Genomic DNA, 15,552 nt, shown 5'->3' on the forward strand with positions numbered 1-15,552 from the left:
TTTCTTAATGTGTTAGCACTTTAGAAAAAAAAAAAGCTTGATTTGTAGTTCCCCTTGGTACCTGTTGATTATGCTCGAGCTGATTATGCACGAGCGCTGCCAGGCGCGCGCACCACCGTTTCACGCGAGCGCGCGGTAACTGAAGGCGAAACCAGGAAGGCGATACGGCGGGGTGAGTGCCGGGCGCCGGGGAAGGAATAGCTACGCAGAGTCGTTCATTTTGTTCTCGTCTGTTTTGTTTTAACGCTTCACTTCGACGTGGAAATGAAATGTCGTCATTTTGTGCCGCTGCGTCTCCGTGACTCTGTAATAACGAATTAAGTCATAAAAAAACTCTGTTTCGTAAGCGAAGTTTCCCCTAGTGTAAAATGACAGAATTCTAAACGAAAGCGGATGTTTTGGGATTTTTTAGGAGGAGAACGCGTCGGTTCTAGAAAGTTCTGTGAAGAGGAGTAGCTTCAAAGCTCGGAGCGTTGTTTTCTTTTGTTGACATTTGTCACCTGACGTGTTGACAGAACAGTGGGGAGCTTCGTCTTTGGACACCATGTTCATGACATGAATGCATCCTACCAGGTCAAAACAGCACAACCACGACAGTTTGACGGTGCTGTTTAAGTATTATTAAAAAGCTCAACCCCTTCCTAAATGGAGTGCAGTAATGGCCTAAGTTTAATTAACTTGAATGAATACTTGGAGACAAGTTGTACATTTTTTGTGAAATGTAAATAGGAAAAAGAATGCTCCCAGCTACATTCTTTTTAGATAAAGATAAAGAAAACAATGTGTAGTTAAGCTGTCTTGAAGAAATGCCGAAAATATTCACTACATGCAGGGTTTTGGTGTAAAAATTCAGTTTTTCCTGTTCAGAGGGGCAGGCTTGTGCAGTTTGACCTGCAGGCCAGCTGACGCTCTGTGCAGAGTATGTTTCTCAAGACATCAGTTAGATAATAAAATCTGGGGGTCTGATGTGTACCCTAGAAGAAGCAAGATTCGTGCTGGTGTCATGTGATCATTATGGGGAATTTTGTCCAAAAAAAATAACCATAATCCCCATCAGTTGTCGGTCATAACAGACAAAGCAGCCACTGTTGGGGGACATCGCTGTGGCGACCGGGCAGCCTTCTTCTCAGCCTGCAGCCCTCGTCATGGTCACGCTGAATCCTTGAAGCGGCACTTCAGTGCCTAACGATAACGCCTACATCTGTGTGTTTGTTGGCTCTCATGACAGTATCAGCGTTTTCAACTGGCTCTGTTTGAGTTTATGTTATAGATTGTGCACATTGATGCGCGTTGTTATGCAAGAGTGTAAAGTTTTTAGTGAAAATCTATATAAAGATCTCCAGACTCAGCTCATAAACAAAAAAATGTCTCTCTGCAGAGAAGGAAAAAAACAGCCCAGGCGTATCTCCACAGTCCTGCAGGACATCAGCTGATATTTTTCTTGTACACAAACTTTTATATCAAAGATAGCATTATCCTAAAAAAGGGGATCCTTTTACATGAAACTAAACTTTTTTTTTTTTTTTTTTTTACATCAGGTAGGCTTAAAAATAATCAATTAGCCTTAAAATATTACAGGCAGGACTTAAAAAGAATTAGAGTACGACACCAGAGAACCGTGACACAACATATTACACAATGGCATGATTCACAGAGCAAACGTTTGAAGAAAAAGCTCAAGTGTAGTCTTTGACATTGCCTGATGGATTTTAACAACAAAATTGAAGCCTTAATGAAGCCTCATTGGTGTTTTACTCCACCCACTAACAAAACAGATATTTGAGGTCTCATAGAATCAAAGTACTAAATAAAAGGCTCTCACCTCCCACCAGGGTCGTGAATTGCAAATAAAGTATTAAATATTGAAATAGTTTTTACAACAGACACCAAGTAATTTAGCTATGATGTAAAATTTTAATTTTTTTTCCTCTGATAGTCGAGGAACATTTTCCCCACCATCCTTCAGTGGACATTTAAGCAAATGCAACACTTTTTTAGTTCCTGGTTGGTTTCAAATCAGCACAAAAGGAGTATAAAAAGAAAACGTACAACAGTCTGTCTGATCTCGTGAGACTAAAGTGGAGATTTTTTTAGATGCGGATAGAGGCATGGCGGTGGAAAGTTGATGATGTGGGCCTATATGGCAGCCACAGGGCTTGGCTTTGAATTCCTGTGTGAATAGTGGGCCAGATTGCCGTGTAGCCTGAGAGAGACTGAGAAGAGGATGCAGAAAGAACATTAGCTGAAGTTATTAAAGCTGATGGTGGGGGTGGGGAGTCGAAATCTGTTGGAACAGACGTTGATTCTGCTTTGCATTTCAGTTTTTATTAAGTAAATGTGTTTATTGGAGCTCTCATTTGTTAAAGATCCATTAAGACCAGTTTATGTCTTTTAATAACCTGTTCAATGCATTTAAATAAAGAGAGAGTGCTTTGTGTGAATGCCCTCTCGGCTCCGACTGGTTCCAATTTTCAGTTCCAGGAACCTGCAGTGATGTATGAGTTTCCTTTAATGAAGGAAATGATCCAAGGTTCATTTAAAAACATTTTTTACTGTTTTATTTCAGGCTGGTCATTTAACTTCATTGATGTGGGAAATTAAAAACATGCACGAGAACTACTGCTTCCTCTTTTCTGTGGTAGGGGCCTGTGGACGGTTGAATAAACATCTCTGCTTCTGTTTGTTCTTCTTAAACTGCCTTTCTCCGTCTTACTAAATTTACCAGATGTAGTCAATAGTAGTTTCAAAGTCCTTGAAACCCCTGGGGAACTTCAACCCCTGATCAAACAAATAGCATGTGTGCAACTCTGATCGCAGCAGCAGCAGCAGCAGAGAGAATCTGTGGGGATGGAGCTGCTGCCGTCGTCCTCAGGATGAGGATAGATAAACTCAGTGTCTCTCTGCTTCTCCTCCAGCCTCAAAAATGGATCACAGCGCTTTGTTCCCGGCTTTGGAGAAAGTGTGTGAGGACAACATCTCCATCTTGTGCGGCCCCTCTGATATGCCGTATGGGACTGTTACCAAGCGCCTGGTCACCTGTCTGAAGAAAATTCAGGAGCACGGCCGCGCCTTGGAGCCTTTGGTGTCCAGCTTTGCTGCCGTCTATCACCACTATGACTTGGATGCTCAAACACCGGGGAACGGTTACCGCTCGCTAGTTAAGGTACGACACGCTGGAGGCCAACCCGTCTCTGTTCCTTTATGGAGTGTCTTCTACTTGAACTTTGTCTACAACCAGGAGCATTTTTAATTTCAATTATATTTATTCCTATTGTGTCATTTCCAGACAAGATACTTTCAAAGAGCTACATTTCAAGCTGGCTGCAGAAGCCTCCTCTAACCTGCTAAGGCAGTTTACATCAGGATCGTCCAAAACCCTGTTTTATGTCGCTTGTTTTTAGTCCACTCCACTTCCAGAAGAGTTTTAGACTCTAAACAAGAACTGTGAATTTTTGAAGCGAAAACAAAATTAATAATAAACAGTGACACTTCATGGATTCTTCTGTAGATAATTGTGACTAAAAGTGAAGAAAAAACACCTTGTATCTGAAGAAACAAAAATAATTAAACCCCTGCTGATTCTTTTGAACAGAGGACTACAGAAAAGTCTAGACCCTTTCAGGAGAAACACACGAAATGAAGGAATACTGAGTAGAACCCAGGATCTGCTTATTTATTTGTTAACACAAACAGTTGTTCATTTAAAGTGTGCGGAACTGGTTTGTTATTTGATAACTTATTGACCTCAATGAATAGTCGTGCATTTGCTAAAATCTCGTGAATTTGTTAATAAATCGTTTTTCGTTTTAGCAAGATTGATATTGTAAAGTAAAACTTTAAATAAAAACAGAGTTATTTTCAAGATGGAAAAGGAATACATTTTTCCTATTTTGAGAAAAGAAATGTTATTTTTCATTGTTTGATCTCCTGTCTTGTTCTCAGGATGGAAAAATGCAGTTTCCTGTTTTAGTTAAGTTCCTCCAGTACATTCAGATTGTGTCACTTCTGTGTTTTAAGTGTAAATCTGAGCACAGTATGTAGCAGTTCATGGAAAGACACAAAATGTTGTGGACATAAATGAGTCACTCATTGTGTAAGCCTCTTGACCATCACAGGCCTGAGCTAGACAACAGCTGTTACATTCAGTTTCTTCACGACTTTGACGCCTAAATAGTAAAGTTGGACCAGAGTGACTAATCCTTTTGAAACAAATTAATTTTTTTAATCAGTTTATGACTCTAGATGCACACAAACCCACACTAAGACACACTTGTGTCACATGGTATCTCCTTACTTAAAGTGTTAATATGATCTGAATTTTGTTTGTGTGGCACAACGGTTCAAAGAATAAATTATTGTTTGTAATATTAATTTGGGGTTACCATAGTAACAACGCTGAGCATAAACACGCATTCTTGGTGGAATATTTCACATAACATTTCCATGAGCTCCACAAAACAGAAAAAGGAGAAAAAAAGACCCCCCCCCCCTTTGGCAATTTTAAACCTTTGACTTCTGGGTTGATGCTTGTTCTAAAACAAGAGCAACCTGTACAGGTGTAGTTCACCATGTCAACACCAGGGGGCTTGTTACATTAGTTAGATATATTGAAGGTTACTTTCACGTTTTATGTGTTCCATTCAGATTCACAAGTTTATAATTGAGTCAATTTATGAATTTGACAGTTTCACTAGATATCCATTTATAATTAACTTTACGTTTTTGTTTGGTTTTAAAAAACATTTTTTCACACAAGTAACAATTTAAACTGAACAAAGATGGAAATTTGATCATTGTTACTGAAACTTTCATCACAAATTAACAGAAAAGCTATTTAAAAATAAAGTTTATGGATAGATTTTATGAATTGATTTTTTTATCTGGTTAAAAAAAACATTTGATTTGATTGATCAGGTTATTTTTACCCAGTTTTAATCTGTCTGGGTGTAGTCCAACAGCTGTAAGGCTTGTTTGTCTCACCTTTTTTTATTTTATTTTTTACAAAGTGTCAAGGTTTATTGATGTCACTTCCTGCCAGAGTGACTCCGACCACAAATGTGAAAGAGCTATTTTATAGAAAGTGATGCAAGTCATGTATCCATCATTACCTGCTTTTCGTCTCTAATCTTGATGAAATCCTAAACAAACTAAATGTTTACAAGGATTTACATGTAAAATAAAATCTGTGACCAGACACACCGTCAAACTGAAAACATCGATTAACACGTGTCGCGTGTTCTGGAGCTCAGCTCATCAGGTTACATCTTTGTTCTTGCAGATTCTGCAGTCTTGCATTTTGCACATCATTCATAAAGGCCGTTACATCTCTTCAAACTACAACGGTGCTTTCTTCAGAGCGGAGCACAACGCCTCAGAGATGGAGGCGTACTGCAACACCCTCTGCCAGCTGAGGGCGCTGCTCCACGTCGCCCAGATGCTGCTAAATGACAACGAGTATGGCCAGCTGCACAACCTGCAGGACGAGGAGCTGAGCAGCAGGTTTGTGCAGGAGTACATGTCCATGCACAAAGCCTGCTTCTACGGTCGCTGCCTTGGCTTCCAGGTGAGCCACACCAGGCCTCTTTACACCAAAGTTCATGAGAAACTTTTCTAAGTATTATAAGTGTTCTTCTCACAGTTCAGCCCAGCCCTGCGTCCGTTTCTGCAGACCATCATCATCAGCATGGTTTCATATGGAGAGACATTTGGGAAACAGCAGTCGGGCGTTGGTGAGTTTGTGATTGTGTCACGATGTTGATGTCATGTTGGGTTTTTAATTAAGCTCTCCTTTCCTGCAGGCACAGCTGCTCGCTCTCTTCTCACGTCAGGGAAGTACGTTGTCAATCCAGAGCTGCGGGGAGCTGAGTTTGAACGCATCACCCAGAACCTGGACCTGCAGTTCTGGAAGTCCTTCTGGAACATCACAGAGTCTGACATTTTATCAGTAGGCAGGGGACATCAGTGTTTGTTTTTGTGCAGTCGCCTGGGAAGCAGTGCTGCGCCTGGCATTTTCACTCCTCTGCATGTTTTCTTTTGTCCAGGGCTTCACCCGAATTGCCTCCAACACGGTTCAGGTAAACCTCACCCTGACCGTGCCTCCAGTCACTCTGCACCTACCTCTGGCCTCAGATCACAGACTCTCCACTGCAGTGTCACCTCCCGTCGCCCACTGGGGCCCAGGGCCTGTCCACATGCGACTGATCTCCTACGAGCTTCGAGAAGGACAGGTGAGGATCTGCAGGTTAAAAACAGATGCAAACAGAAAAACTCCTATCAGAAAACATCTTCCATCCTCAGAACGTCCGTCCATCAGCATCAGTCTGTCTAACTTAGTTATATTTCTGATTATATCTCACAAAGCAGGATCCACTTAGCCTAACCCTTCCATTACATCCAATCAGGAGGCTGCAGTCAGGTTATTGTGTGTCCATATGTTGGTCATTGAAAGAAAAAAAAAAACATCCCAAATCTTTTAAAACAAAATGATAGAGGTAAAAAAAAGTTAAGCATCCTAAAAATTTATTTTAGATTCCAACCTTTATTAAATTCTGTGTTTAATCCCTAATGAATCTGCAAAGTCAGATGCCACACCCGGCTTTGTCATTTCAAGTGAAAAACCAAAACTATTTGCATTTGTTTCTGTGTTTTCACACTTTCAGGTTTAAGTTCTGCAATGTTTGGCACATGTTCTCCTGAACTCTGGTTCAGGTGAACTTTGTAAAATGATTTTCAAAAACATCTTAAGTTACAGACACACTGGACATTTGATGAGGATTCAAGAATGCGGGTTTAGCCTGTGACGTTCACACTGGACAAGCAGGGAGGGGCTACTTCTTCTTTTCTTTTTCTTCTGTTTGCTAGCACATGTCTGCCAACTACAGGAGGGGCTACATATGCTTCTACCGATTCAGGACTGATTTAATGGGAAATCTCAGGCCCTTATAATTCCTGCTCCACTTCTCTGTGCAGGACAGTGAAGAGCTGCAGACATTCTTTCGCAGCGACAACGCTCCCATCTCAGTGAGTCACCTCCCCTGGGTTCAAAAGCTGCCTCTCTCCCCCTGGCTAATCCTCCATTTTCACGGCGGAGGCTTTGTGGCCCAGACGTCCCGTTCCCATGAGGTACTACAACTTCTGTTTATCTGTTTATGTGCTTTGTTTATTTGCTGCTGTCCTAGAGTGAGTCACATGACAAATACGTTCAATCATCTTAGAGTTACCTTCGGAACTGGTCAAAGGAGCTCGGTGTCCCGGTCCTCTCTGTCGACTACTCTCTGTCACCCGAGGCTCCCTTTCCCCGAGCCCTGGAGGAGTGTTTCTACGCGTACTGCTGGGCCCTGAACAACTGTCACCTGCTGGGTCAGTTCTCTCCGGACCCTCAGACCTCACCTCAGCATCACATCACTGACATTTCATTAGATGTAGATGTAGCATTTGTAAAGTCAGACTTTCCAAAGAGGAAATGTTCTAACTTTTCAAACTCTTATTAAGTATGAAGTGCATCATTATTAGTGTTAACAAAAAGAAAGACAAACCTGGATGTTTCGGTTTAGGTTTAATTTGACTCACATTATTCTAAAACAACCACAGAGCTTCACTGCAAGTGTCTCCCTACCATCATTCTCAGAAACTACAAAAACAGTCCCTTCTTATTTTTGTAAGAATGAAGGTTTCTTCTTTTTGTTCCCTCTGGAATTAGTTTTTTAGGAGTTTTTCTTTACCGAAAAAGGAGGGTCTAAGTGCAGGGATGCCCAGTTTAGTTTTGTCTGTTTAGTTTAGCAATCAGCTATTGTATTTTATACCTAATGTCATATTTTGTACAATTAGTGTAGCCTGTTGAGACAACTGGGTAATTTTGTATCATGGGGCCGTAAAAATTCCTGTTATTCTTTTATGCAACTCTCATTTATTAGTGATAGAAAATGCAACCACTAGGGGCGTAATGTAGCCCTTTTGTCTGCCAGTCCCAAGTCCAGATAGATGCAGAGCGTTGAGTCAGGAGGAGTCGCCGTGCCAAGTCACTGGTTTTATGTTCCATAAAACTTAAAGATATAACAAAAATAAATATAACAAATAAAGAAAAAAAGAAAAGAAGATTTTAAAAAAAACATTTGTTTGTTTTAGAACAAAACAGTCATTTTTTTTCTTTATAAAAAAGAAAAAAATACCAGACTTCAACTTTAGTTTCTTATTGTTTTATCAAATGCTAAAGCGGCGCAAACACAAAGTAGATTGTTGCATTTAAACGGAAACTATTGTAAACAATCAGAAGCAATTTTTGGCTTCTTAGGGGCTGGAAGCTAGCAGGAGAGAGTGTGGACAGAGGAATGATGGGAAGTCAGGAGAGGCTTACTTACACTCCAACTGCCCCGCCCACAATTCCTTGGCAAATTTCTAATGAACCAATGACTAAAGATTAAACTTCAGCACCAGAAACACAGAAGCTTTGGTGTCAGACTGCAGTGAGCTGTGAACCTCATCAGGTTTTTCCTTTCTGATTCAAATCAATAGGATCTTTATTTAATAACCAGGTCTCAGTTAAAAACATAAAAACGGGACCTGAAATCATCTGTTCACAACGAATTTGATTAAATTTAGCCGATGGGACAGTTCAACTGCCTCTTTTTTTAGCTAATGAGCTGTGGTTCTGGGGTGGGGGGGTGGGGTCTCTCTTTGTCTCTTCTTTATTTTTGACTGAAAGTCGTGGAACAGCAAAGGGATTGTTGGTGTTGTTGGCAGGGCTGGGGGGGGGGGGGGGACTCTCAGCGGGGCTTTTTAGCACAGACAGGAGCACTAATGAAGATGATGGGGGTGCTGCTGGTGCTGACTCCTTTCCCGGGTCTCTAGTGGGGGGAGGCAAGTGCCCCTGTGTGATTGTGCTGTGGGAGATCAGGCCGCGGTTCTTGTGCAGCTGCATGTTACAATCCCGCTGTTGTTTACATCCCTGATAGCAGCCGCTCCCAGCAGCAGGATATCTGCGTCCTTCACTTTTGACACAGATTCTTTTCCTCCAAACTTCACGGCTTCGGCGGAGTTTTCCATCTCTTTCTCATGGGACTCAAACAGAATCTGCTTGTTTGCTGATGCTGCAAATATTTCTGCTGCCAGCCGGTGTTTGATTATTTGCTCCCTATTTGTCTTGGCAGCATGTCCATGCCAGTTTTTGCCAGTTTCAAAAGCGTGTCATTTAGATTCAGATGAGCAATAACATTTTTGAAAATCCATTTTTATTGCAGAAAATCTTTTCTTAAATCAGCTGCCGTCAAAGGCAGTGGGTCATAAAGTTGTTTCTCAATTCCTAAAGCAGAACCGTCTGTTGCTGCACAATGATTTGTGGTCACTTGACTCTTCAGTTAGTTTGAAACCGAAAAGATGAAGAAAACATGAAAAGCAAGAGCAAAACGGTGTCTGCATTCTGTAGAAACCAGAGGGGAAAGTTACAAAATCTTTATTAAGTTAAGGAAGTTAAACAGACAAAAAGATAGGAGCGCAAAACTGCTAGTAGACGCTGCATTATGTAATAAAAGTTTTAGATTGTTTGTAATATTTAAAGATTAGTTAAAAAGGTGAATTCTTGACTTTAGTTGTTTAGCGTTTACAGGATGCTTTTGGCAGAGGATTTGAAGATTTATTGTCCATTTTCAATAGTATAAAACAGAAACTTTAAAGGATAAAAAAGAACAAAAGGACAGCCAAGAACCTTGTGAAAAGGTTGAAACTTTTGATGCTAAAATGTTAAATGTAAAGCAGCTACTTAATGTAGGAACCAGCAGAACCGGAAGGACAAACGTTTGCGGCAACTAAGTTGGTCAGTTTTGCATTGACCTCTATGCGATTCTGTGTTTATTCGTGTAATTTCCCTCCTTCCTTGTTGGAAACAAACAGTCGGTCATTGTTTGGGTCCCCTTTAGAGGCCTGCTTCTCCAAAGGCATCCAGGATGCGGCCCTCAGTCATGCTCTGTCATGCTCTGTCACTCCTCTGTCACTCCTGCATCAGATGGATTTCACCGGTCTGCCTTCCTAAAAATGCAGGGCGATGTGTGAGAAAGTGTCATGGCATTGATAAAAGCGCTACAGATGTTCTATTTGTACTTCAAACATTAGTGTTTACTCTCGCTGCAACACTGTTCTGTGCTTCCAGGAGTGACTGTGTGTGTGGGGAGGGACTTGTAGTTCTCTGGATTTCAAATGAAGTGTTTGTATGTCCACAGAATGTTGTCACAACAGAAACACGGAGGGTGTCACATTTGACCCCAGAGAAGAGGAGGAGGAGGAGGCGAGGAAGGGCAGCAGCTGACAGGATTTGAGTTTTAATGGCTCGAGCCTTGAGTCATCAGTCGTTTGGTGTCACGTTTTTATTTTTTTAACATATTCTAAGGATCATAAAGTGGTGATGAAGGGTGTGTGCTATTGGCTGACCTTGCTCCAGAATGAAGTCACTCTGGATTCATCTTAGATGATTTTTCCTCTCAAAAGTCATCAATAACCGTTTTTGTTCTAAAAAAAAAGAGCAACAAGTGGACATTTTCAGCTTCGTTTGAGCTTCCCCGTGTTTACGTTTGTTCAGATTGCCTTTGATTTTTCTTTTTAATTGTATTTATGACAGTCGATCTGTTTCCCAGTCAAGCCTTTTAGAATTATACAATTCCAGAACAGTTGTTTAACTTACCAATCAATCTTACCATTACCTCTAATCAGTTTTCATTCAGTTCACTTCAAAAATACTTTATTTCAGGCTCACAACAAAATATTCCTTTTAAGTTTTGTAGTAAACAATTAATTTAACACTTGTGGTAAACAAGCAGCATCAACAAACAGATCTGAAAAAAGAAATGTGTAGTTTAATTAAAAACATTTATTTTTTTGCCAAACTGACAGCAGAAAATTATGCATTCTACAACAAACAATCCTTAACTCCCCACAATATGAGCCTCCTGGGCCTCCATAGAAAAGCCACAGCGAGTTTCTGCGTGCAGAGCTTTTTCTTATCATGTTTGTTCCACTTATGAAAGTTCACATTTGATTTGTTCCAGTGTAAGTGTGCTGTTGTAAGCAATAGAAGCAGGGCAGCTGCAGGTCACATGACCACATGGGTTGATAAAGGCCACTCCTCCTTTACTCAAAAATTATAATCGGAAATGTGAAATATAATCATAGAGATTGTGAATATTTAACTCCAGTACAAAGAAAATCCCAAAGGACAAGTCTGGCTCCAAAAGAAAATCTTTTTGGGTGCAGTTCCTACACATACAAAGCACGTCGGTAAATTTACGGTTTACGTGGCCGGAAACAAAGGTTCGGGTGTGGACTCCTGCTCCTGAACGTCATGAAGGCTTACAGTTTCAATCAGGAATCTGTCAATGAGGAGAAGAGCTTTGCTCATTCAGGAAGTTCAGTCAGCTGTAGCCCATATGATGATTCTGGCGCCACAAGCAGCAAATAGGATTCCTCCTCACTCTGGAACAGGGTCTCATCAGATCGGATGATCTCCTGCCTTTTTTTTTTTTTAATTTAGTCTCTAGGAATTTTACCTCTACAGGCTGCGAACCCTAAAACTCCATGTGTCTTCTTCTGGGGGCAGAATAAACTTTACTTCTCATGCACAGCACACAAACCATGCCCTTGAATATTTTGGTGCTGCTTCTCTGCTAGTTGTTGCCGTTCAAACAGCATTTTTCTGTGTTCAAGGCTCCACGGCAGAGCGCATCTGTCTGGCCGGTGACAGCGCTGGAGGAAACCTATGCATCACCGTGTCGATGCGAGCGCTGGCCGCCGGCATCAGGGTACCTGATGGCATCATGGCGGCCTACCCCGCCACCCTGCTCACCACTGATGCCTCGCCGTCCCGCCTGCTCACCCTCCTCGACCCCCTGCTACCTTTAGGCGTTCTCGCAAGGTGCCTTAATGCCTATGCAGGTATGTGTCTGTGTAGGTGAGGGTCACGCCTCATGAAATTCAAAAGAACATTCCGGAGCCACTCAAAAACATAATAATAATACAGGACATTCAAAGGATTTATGCATAAATGAGGTGATGAAGCAGGAAAATGTTAAACTTCCTGCTCCAGCTACGTAAGTATGTCTCTATTTACAGCCCCCCACCTTCTCTATAGACTGGACAAACCAGTTTAATAATACCTGATGAAGAACGCTGCAAACCTCTGCTGGTTTTAGAAAATATCAGCCTTTCTGTTTAAGTAAGGGTAAAATGAAGCAGTCCAGGTTTTTTTAAGTTTGTGAAGCAGCTTTCCTAACAGGACTGCTGACTACAACGAGCCGTTAGACAGTAAAACAGTCAGAAACCTTTAGGAATTTTTTTCCACGCTGATCCAAAATGTATGAGAAGAGTTTGCAAAGGAGATCCAGAAGGAAAACGACTGTCAAGCTTCGAAAAATAATGAAAAAGCAATCAGAAACAGGACTTTGTTATTTAACAGTGAGGAAAGGAACTATATATCCAAAGCTGCATTATTATCAAAAGAATATTTCAGTATTTGCAGCTCGTTTAATAAGTTTTATACTTTTACTATACGTAGCTCTTCAAAGATGCTTTTACTTTATATTTACACTGTAAAACTTTGAATTTTAACAGGCATGTTTGTTTCATCTGGGGTTAAATTAGCTTTTTATACTTAACAATAAGAAAAAGTGGCTTAACTGGTTAACATTTACCAAGAAAGCTTTTTCAAGTTTGGAGCTGGCGAGTTTGTTTTCCCTTCAGATGTGAACTGAGCGTGCTCCGTGACCTTTATGAACCCACTCTTCATTTTTTCGAGGAGTTGTTTTGACTTTTCTTCCTGCAGTAACAGAAATCTTCAGATGTGTTTGGTGTTCAAAGACAACATTTTCCAAAAAGAGGGGCAGGTTTGTTGATAATTTCCAAACTGTTGCCCACATTTGGATGTACCTCCACTCACCCTGTTAACTGGTTAAGGATTGACTTTAATGGTTTGTTACTTTTTCCAAATTCTTCACAAAAAGGTATTTGTAGAATTTAAACAAAAATGAAATAAAGAAGGATATGCTCAAAATCTGTCAGAGTGCTGATTCTGCCTCAGAAAGACTAAAAAAAAGAGGAAATTGCAAATCTTTCCTCACTAAATCGACTCCATCTGAGAGGTACGTGATGTTCTCGCTCACGCACCAACCAACCTGTTGATGTGGAAGCAAAAGAAACGCAAATGCTGTCCCTCAAAAGCTGACGGTCTTTCTGCCAAAACTCAATCACAACAACTTAGAAAAAGAAAAAAGAAGAGTTGGATATGTAAAGAGTAGAGAAGCATTCATGACTAAAACAGATCAGAGAGTGGGGTTCGGTGCTGCAGGCTGCTGATGCAATCTCTTCTCAGTTGAGATGCAGAACAGGGGCTTATTGGGGAAGCGGTTGAGTTTTGACCTCTTTGTACGACTGAAAGCTCTCCTCCCCTCAGGTACCAACTTTCAGACGGTGCAGCCCTCAGAGAGGAGGGGCAGCCTGAGTGCTCTGGGCAGAGACACGGCCCTGCTGCTCTCTGACCTCACCCAGGGCGCCTCCAAGTGGATCCAGTCCTTCCTGGACCCCAACCGGAGCTCAGGGGTCAAGCGTTCCCAGTCCACACCACAGATGAGGTCTGAGACCCACTGGACACCCACTCACACCCCTGTGCCAGACCATGACCACCACGTCAGTTACCCAGAAGGCTTTGAGCCCCTGCGCTCCCAGAACCTGGCTTTTATTCCCCCAACATCGTCCCCTATCTTCAGAAATCCATTTGTGTCACCACTGCTGGCCCCACCCAACCTACTGAAAGGCCTGCCCCCCATCCACATTGTGGTGAGTTTACCTTCTACCAGCATTCATCTGCTCTGAGTGAGGCATTCTATTCATTGTTTGTGTGCTTGCAGGCCTCAGCTCTGGACGCTCTGCTGGACGACTCTGTGACCTTCGCCAAGAAGCTGCGAGGGCTGGGCCAGCCGGTGAGCCTGACGGTGGTGGAGGACCTTCCTCACGGCTTCCTCAGCCTGTCGCACATCTGCAAAGAGACGCAGTTCGCTGCCGACGTTTGCGTTTCCCGAATCAGAGAGGTTTTTGAGCAGGAGAAAGCCACAAACGTGCTTCACAAAATGACCACGGTGCAAGACGGTCCCCAGCGCGCCTTTTCCTGATGCTGAGCTGCTCTGTTTGCAATAACCTCCCAAAAAACACTAATTTCTGAAAATCTTCAGGTTGTTATCCTCAAACAAAGTCGGAAGAACAACATCCTCACAGTTTTATTACTTTCACAGCAATATGTCAATCACTGCTGAGGCTCACTCGAACATTTTTAAAAACTTTCATTTCTAAAGGGGAGACTTTCTGGCTTTCACTGCACTTTAAGCCCGTCCTGCTCAGCACTTTCTGGAGGCCACAGCGTTCCAGAGAACCGGCCGCAGGACCCCAATTCCCAACGACAGTTTCCTTCAGAGCGGCTCCAGTCTCCTCATCACTGCAGACACCCGAAAGCTAATGTCAGGGTTTTATTTAAGCAGGAATCACACTCCACTATTCACTCTTTGCTGCTATTTATTTCCTGATAAACCTGTTTGTTACATATTTACCACAGACTGTCAACAAGGCCTGCAACATGTGTTTACTTGCAGCTTGAGGATGTGAGCTTTAAGGAACTGTCTGTAAAAAGAAAAAACAAAACTGCTGCTTCAGTTTTTGTAACCTGCATTAAATCAACATCGTAGCTGTTGTTTATGCTCATTTCAGTGTACTTTATTCTGAAAAGCAAATGGGAAGTGTTTACGTTTTTTAGAGCAGCCTGTTTGCTTGTCAAAGTCAAAGATCCATTTTTTTCCTGCTTTACTTATCCCTCAATATGAGCAGACAGAGAGGGGATGAAAATCAGCGTAACACCAAAGCTCACCCTCAACAAAACAGCTTCGGAATTCTACAAGATCTTCCCAGTTTATAATAGATTAAAAACGGTTTTAAAAAAAATACTAAACTGATTGTCTTTGTCTTTCTAAAATTATCAACTTGAATAGGATTAATTGAATTCAGCAATCAAAGTTGGATTCTTTTTAATCCCTAAATATTCTAGTTTATCTCTGTATTTATGGTTTTAGTCAGGAAATGCTGGCGTTATTTATTCCTAAAAACAATTATTTCATTTTAGAGAACAAAACAAATTTTAGGTTAAAGGAGATTAAAGGAAAATTTTAAATTAAAAGAATTTCCCCTTGTTTTCATGGATTTAAAGCAGGTTAATGCAGCAGGAGTCTTGTAAAATAATAAAAGCCTGGATAAAGAACAACCCTTTAAATATACTTATTAAAAGCACCATTCCACTTTAATGATTATTCAAATTACACACTGTTTTGACTTAGTGCAGAGATTGTTGCAAAGATTTGAATTATTTTAAATCTCATATTTAACTCAATGAAAAAAGGTAAGTGTGCTTTAGCACTACAGAAATTTTGAAAATAAATCTAAGAATTGCTGTGACTCTTGGGTTACTTTTTGAAAGCTAAATTAGCTCAAAAAGAAAGGTGAACAGAAATAAAGTTTAACTTATTACCTGCAGAT

The 15,552-nt window shown here is 41.2% G+C and overlaps 1 protein-coding gene across 1 annotated transcript; it reads left to right on the forward strand.

Moving 5' to 3' along the window:
• Positions 1-96: 96 nt before the first annotated feature.
• LOC101160745 (hormone-sensitive lipase) lies at positions 97-14,964 on the forward strand. Its single transcript, XM_004074121.4, has 11 exons — positions 97-172; positions 2,916-3,163; positions 5,279-5,563; positions 5,639-5,729; positions 5,799-5,944; positions 6,042-6,227; positions 6,970-7,122; positions 7,215-7,359; positions 11,689-11,916; positions 13,430-13,812; positions 13,884-14,964. The coding sequence occupies exons 2-11, from the start codon at positions 2,924-2,926 to the stop codon at positions 14,142-14,144; spliced, it is 2,118 nt and encodes a 705-aa protein (XP_004074169.1). The 5' UTR covers positions 97-172; positions 2,916-2,923; the 3' UTR covers positions 14,145-14,964.
• The last annotated feature ends 588 nt before the right edge of the window (positions 14,965-15,552 follow it).

Source organism: Oryzias latipes, chromosome 11 (assembly GCF_002234675.1).
Source record: "Oryzias latipes chromosome 11, ASM223467v1".
NCBI lineage: Eukaryota > Metazoa > Chordata > Actinopteri > Beloniformes > Adrianichthyidae > Oryzias > Oryzias latipes.